At 38.7% G+C, this 6,926-nt stretch overlaps 1 protein-coding gene across 1 annotated transcript; it reads right to left on the bottom strand.

Moving 5' to 3' along the window:
* Window positions 1-3,422: 3,422 nt before the first annotated feature.
* LOC137291359 (cysteine-rich secretory protein LCCL domain-containing 2-like) lies at window positions 3,423-5,988 on the bottom strand. Its single transcript, XM_067822676.1, has 6 exons — window positions 5,979-5,988; window positions 5,355-5,526; window positions 4,712-4,936; window positions 4,331-4,443; window positions 3,824-3,858; window positions 3,423-3,506 (listed from the first exon to the last, which is right to left on the bottom strand). Exons 2-6 carry the CDS (start codon window positions 5,517-5,519, stop codon window positions 3,499-3,501), a joined length of 546 nt encoding a protein of 181 aa, XP_067678777.1. The 5' UTR covers window positions 5,520-5,526; window positions 5,979-5,988; the 3' UTR covers window positions 3,423-3,498.
* Between the last annotated feature and the right edge of the window lie 938 nt (window positions 5,989-6,926).

The following is a 6,926-nucleotide window of genomic DNA, read 5'->3' as shown; positions in this document are numbered from 1 at the left end:
GAAAAGGAAAACAAATGATTATTCAGAAATCCTGCCAGTTTGAAAGAAGACCAAATATCACATTTTTGGGTACATGCCGAGTCTGTTGGATGTTTCATGGTACATAATAATTCTGAAGTCAATGTATAATCACGCATTAGGATAACGATTAATTACCATGAATATGTAATGCTAATCTGCAATACTGTCTTGTAACATCATTTAATTTCAGGGCTCTCTCATTTAAGGACACATGCGATCTATTTGATCTGGCATAGTTACTCATCTGGACCTTATTTCATGCCTGATAAAACTGGTGATCATTGGTTGTCAGATCTGGAAAATCCATTGCAGAGATTCTAAGGGTATACTAACGATTTGGTCGAGCTCCCTTTTCCAATTGGCGCGGGACCACCAAGGTTGTTTCAAAAGTTAACAAACATGCCGCAATGAAACACTTTTATACTAACGTAGTGTTCAATAATGCATCTACTTCAGTCAATGAACTTTCTAACTGATGTCACTGTTGTCAGATAATGGTACGTATTTCTCACTGGATGGCAGTTCAGTAACGTATTAGATTACAAGAAGCGCAGATTGGAGTAGAGATAACGAATATTAACTTGATGGATCTTACTAAGTGAAGACAGACACCGTCATCTTTATAGAAATGAACCTTCTTAAATTCCAAATTGTTTTGAGAGAGAAAAAATAACACGGACGGGGTCATTTTTATTTAATTGAGGAAAGTGGACTTCAAGAAACCTGCAGTGATGTGTTTGAGCGTTTTGGTATGACTATTATCAGTGAATTCACTTTCAGTCAACTTTATGTCGAACGATTTGGGTTAATATTTCTCAGGTACCCTGAGGTACAATTGAGCATGCTCTTTCCACACAGATTTCAAACAGCGACGTCCAACATTGAAGGCTTCTGTACAACTTCTAAACGTGTTAAGGTTTGCCATTTTGTCAATTTGCAAAATAGTTTCCGACTCGAGTTCCATGGTGGACTTTCCCCATAGTCAGTGTTTCATCAGGGGACCAACTGACGTTTTAATGTTTATTTGCTCTTTTAGGGCGAGTGCTGCCGATGGGGAAAATACTCATTCATTCCTTAACGGCTGATGTCAAGCTTTAGATCTATAGTGGATTCTGCTGTTTATAGATATTTCAGATGATTATCTCAACAGAAATGACTTGTTTCCTGTCTGGAAACCATCCCTGTAGTAGGTATTTGGGGAAGCCAGCTATTTTCCATTCACTGAAACTGACTGAGTTTGCAACTAGATTCCATTTTGGATTCAGTGATCTGTGTATTTCTATAAATGGAAACGAACAAGAAACGAAGGTCTTTGGTTTCTTGTCTGTTTCCATAACTGGAATTTGCAGTTGAAGATTTCAGTAAAAGGAAACCAACATCAAACCAGAACCAGTACTGTTTTGAACTAAGTAAGTTAAAATTTGCATTTATTTGGCACATAGCTGATCATCCTGATATTCAGGTGGTATCCATTCAGTGAAACTGGGTGACCTAATTTCCAAACAGAATCCGAAATGGATACTTCAAACGTATAGTACCGGAAGCGGAAACCAACATAAAACTATGGTCATATGCTGTTGGTTTCCCTTCCTGAAACTTAGTCTCGAAGATTTACTGTAGAATGATTAGGTCAGGACATGGTTAGTGTGTGCCTCTGGCATTGCACATCCGCTGACTTCATGAGAGGGGACACATGATTCCGGGTTGTCCGCCTGGAAAAATAAATTAAGGTAAATTATCGACCGCGTGTTAGCTGATTTTGTAGGTAGCTGCTAGTCACAACAGTGTCTGGTCCAGACTGTATTATTTACGGAGTTGTTGAACAAAAGCAGAATATATTTGCTGAAAAGTATATATCGACAAGAGGAAAATTATCAATAATTTTCACTTCTAATCAAATTTGTAATTCGTATTTTTCCACTAATGTGCATGTATTTATGAATGCATTAATTCCCCTTATCAGTGTATCATTCCGATCTTCAATAACACAATTATAAATTGTGACACAGAACTTTCATCTCCACTTTTCTCAGTTAGAATTATGCCAGTGGGGCACCTTGGTGGAGCATGTCTGCCAATGTGCCATGTTTCTTGTGTTTATTATCAAGAAACGGATGCGTCTGACATCATGCCCTAACGACGATTCTTGTGCATGATTTCAGTTGCTGCTACGGCTTTGTGCGCATCAGTTACGTAGAGGTAGATGCTGCAGTAATATTGATGAAGAAACTGAGTCCGTAGTGTTCAGGGACCGTCAGTCACTCACTCTTACAGTAGTAAATAATGGTCACTCTCAGGTATAGCATGGGGAGTCAGATTACTCCTGTAAACTACTTGCACTCTCAGGACATTTGTATTCCCGACTAAAGTAAACACAAACAGGACAGGTTAACTGATCTAATAATGAACGTATGTATATCACTGGGATTCATGGGTGTAGCTACTGTATACAATATATAAAGTCTTTTCGAGGTTTTAATTTGATTGGACTGTTCTTGTAAACTATTACTCGTGTCACGTGTTCAGAGAATGCTGCATTCTTCATTCAGAGTTCATCTTAGTCTGTTTAGTGCTTGCCATATTATTTGACATATTCAAATCTATAAAGCCATTGACGATATTTCAGTCACCATGTCATTGGTGAAAGACATTGCTGTATGACAATCGGCATCCGGTCATACAATGTGCTCTACAGTTCAGTCAAAACGGTATAACGTTGTTTCAAATTTAAATCCTCATATGTACTTCTACACATTTTAAACTTACATTGTGAGAACCTATGTATGCCGGAACTACACAGGTATCTAATTCTCTAACGATCTCTTTGTATCCCTTAGCCTGCTGGTTCTGCAAACCTATAACCATAGGCTGACACATTTCTTGTTAAATTAGCATCTTAGACCTGGATCTTTCAGTAATTCTCTCCATCCGTGAAGGTCCGGGTTAGAATTGACCTTGATTCTTGTCAGGTTTGAACTGGCCTTAATTCTTCCCGTAAAAAGCGACTAATGGGAACACATGGTCGAGACTGCTTACTTGGTTGATGCAGACCATCGAATCTCATCTGCGTAGTTCAGAGGTCATTACTTCTATCACTAGATAGTCTCGAGGAGACAGATTATTTACAGACCGTCGTCATGTAGATGGACAACTGACGAATGAGGCATTCTGAATTGTACAAACTAACCAACAGAAAACGTGTGAGAGATCCAAAGAGTTCTTGCAGTGGTTCATCAGCTACCTCCGATTAACGGTAAGAGTAGTTGTAAGCAACTAACTAAAAATATGCTGACCTGGGCACGAACTAAACTGACCTTTGGACAAACCCAATTCAACCGTGGTGCAGATAACGTGAAATAAAACAGACTCGGCATTCTTTGTGTTTGCTACTTTTACAATCCCTTTGCTTTATTTAAACAGTTCAAACAAGAAACATCCGGTCGAAAGTCGTCCATTAGTATCCATCGTACTAAGCCTCTATTTGCCTGTCAATAAAAGAAACCTATATTAAGCCATGTATGACTTCAATCACATCAAGGGTTGGGGGTTAAAATAGAAATAGAAAGAAACATGATGCCGGTACATTATTCCTTTTGCTATGCCTATGTTTCCTCACATGAGGATGGAGAGATATTTGACGAAGAAAGTCTTCAAGGAGCTGGTACAGTCAAGACGCGTTCTAGATTTCAACACGCCTTACGACCAGCAGTGAAATACCTGATAATTACAGTGACAACTTGTATCACAAATTGGCCTAAGTAAAGACAACCCAGTTCATGAATTTCAGAATGGTGACATTTACCTGGTTCGTAAGCATCCTCACCCATCCAATTACCCCTGGAACATGAAGTAAAGTACGTTATGTCTTAGACGGGCATTTTTTTTGATTTGATGGAATGTATCATTGAAGGGTCCCTGAAGTGAAATAGATCAAAGGCATGAAACATAAAAAAGAACTAATGATATGAGTATCGCTTTTATTGAGTTGTATATGAAAAATGCCATGACATTCAATCTGAATGCAACATCTAATATTTTACATTGCATAACACAGTGCGTATTACAGATATACAGATAGAATCTGAAGTCTCTGTACTTCCAGCATCGAAATCATTTGATCAGTTCCCTTCTGATGCACCCTGAAAACATGACCTCTATTACATGAGCCAATCACTTTCTGTAGACTGTGGCGTTAAACTCACTATGTAGACAAATTATGGTAACCCAGTGAGTCGATGCATGCAAAAAAGAAACACTGAAACCGTGAGTGAGCACACACGGACACGCAGATAAAAGTACAATTACTTACCTGGGCTGGTAGTAACACACCATGTACCATATGTCATTGTATCCTTGGAATTGAGACATGTAAGGGCAGTTATTCATTGCACAGCCAAATTCCCTGTACTCCTCCCAGTTCATCTATATGGAAAATACAGAAAGGGATTGCAAGAACAAAAATTAAAACAATCTGAAATCTGTTTAATTTGATTGTGTTTATGAATGAACAAGGGCTGGGACGGGTCCAAATTTTGTACCCGGGTACCCAACCCTCCATTACTCTACTCTACCCTACCCGGATACCCGTAATGTTAATTCATGACATCATATTTGTAAGAAACGTCAACATAATCTTCAGCTCAGAGGCTAAACCATTTTCAACATCCTAACCATATATTTCGAAAATTACCTGTGAGTAATAGCAGCCCTCGTAAGGAGAGCATTCCCTGTCATTGAAGCGGTAGGAGTCGACTCCGTTTCTCCAAGCTTGAAAGCCTCTTCTCATGATCTCTTCCTCCGATCGGGACGACTGCTCAATGTAGAAGTTCCAACCGTACCCAGGTCTTGATGAGTATCTGTACTGACATCCGTTTGCATATCTCTGGGCTTCTCTTGCTAAATCTTCGTTCCATCTCTGCAAAAGAGAGCATTTATGCTTCAGAAGCAACTTGAAGTATCTGAGAGACTAGCACCAATATGTCTAAATGTTCACTAGACTGTACTTGGGTTACAGCTTCGTACAACGATATACATTTGAGTTTGACTTGAAATATAACAAATGTGAAGCCAATGCACTGGAATTAATATGTTTTTGTATTGACAAACTTAAAAAGAAACAGCCATTTTGTTTGACAACCACAAATGTTTCGGTTGTGTGTATAGGGCAAAATGCGAAAAAGGCATCAACACCAATCCATCCGTGCACGCACAAAAATACGCACGCAGTAGTACATCCATACAGTCATGCATGCATGCACGCACACACGCACGCACGCACGCACGCACACACACAGTGCAGTGACATGAAAAGGAACATGTTTTCAACTACTCACGAAAAAGGGATAGTTTCCATCTCCGTACTCATTGGAAAAATCTCCCTCGTACAACATCTGGCGTCCCTCGTTGTGTAGTCGAAGCATGAAGTTCTGATATTCTGGCCTCATTACAAACGCCATGGAGACGCCCAAGACGCCCAGAAACACTACGGTCCACATCATTGTGATACTGGAAGATCTGTCAACGTCATGAAACCAAATCATTTCTTAACCTTTACTGTTCCTGATTGACAGCCTTAATACATTAGTTGTCAGTATTTTAGCTCGGAAATTGAATCAGTCGATGCTGACCTAGAACAACTGGTTGAAACTGCACACATTATATTTGAGAAAACATGGGTTTCTCTGAGATGTCAGTTTTACAATATGGGACCTCCGAAATGACTACCAAACTGAACGACAATGTACATTTGTGGTACACTGTCCATAGGTAGGTGCATCAACCAGTTTGATCTAAAAGCGAATTATATATATTCAAAATAAATAAATTCACTTTTGTAGACAGTTCAGTTGTTATATTAAATAATGCGAATAAAGTTAATATTTCGTAAAAGCTCCAATTTGTGTCCAGTCCAAATAAGCAATGTCAAAATGAAAGTCGGACATCACACATGCTCTTACCTCAAGGGAGCTGATTTCACTGTTCAGATTTCAGTGGGTCTGCCTATTGAAGCCCCTCTAATATATTTGAATAATTAATTAAACAGTACAGATATTACTGATAAACACTTGATCATATTATGACATGCTTTAGTGCTTAGATTGCAGATTCCAATAGCATCACCTATTACGTGCAGAAGTATGATGTCTGAGAACATTACGGGCAATCACTGTCAGTGTTTAAATAATTAGAGCGATGTCCAGTTAGAACATTTTGTGACAGAACTGTAAACATAATTGTATAATGGATTAAGTTCATTGTATCTAGAAAAAAAGTACAAAATGCACCAAAGAGCCCTTGTTAGGAACGATCTTTGCACAATGTGTACTGGCTTCTATTAGTCCCTCATATGCATGGAAGAAAGTATAATATTCATTGCACAATGTTTGATTATAATAAAAATGTGATTTACATCCTAGAAAAGGTGGGTAGTATTTCAGAATGGAGCACCATATCATACCCGAGATAGAAACTCAAGAAATATAGCTCAGATTGAATTAAAATTAACTAAAAGAAGGTGACACCACCCCTCTTGTCGTTTGGGCCATATTATGTCTCTGTGAATCCGCATGTAAAGATGTAAATTTTGAAACAGACGAGGCTGCTTCAATTGCTTATCCGACTGGCCAAATCATTGGACATTGTGCGATTTCACCTACGACTTAAGAGCATAACCGAGAAGATTCATACCAGGCATGATAAAGTAATTGCCAAGAGAGCATCTAAATGCATTAATGTGATGCAGTTATGATAAAATAATTTGAAAAATATTTCTTCTCTTAAATCCTACCAGTTGGAAAGTTGGAAGGCAAAACGCACATCTCATCCTTGCGCAAGGGTTCGGTGCTGTTGGTAAGTCAGTATATGTTATAGATGAGGATGATGATGAACTATTGTGAGCATGTCTT

This window comes from Haliotis asinina, chromosome 7, assembly GCF_037392515.1.
Source record: "Haliotis asinina isolate JCU_RB_2024 chromosome 7, JCU_Hal_asi_v2, whole genome shotgun sequence".
Classification (NCBI taxonomy): domain Eukaryota; kingdom Metazoa; phylum Mollusca; class Gastropoda; order Lepetellida; family Haliotidae; genus Haliotis; species Haliotis asinina.
This window is presented reverse-complemented; position numbering and strand designations above follow the sequence as displayed.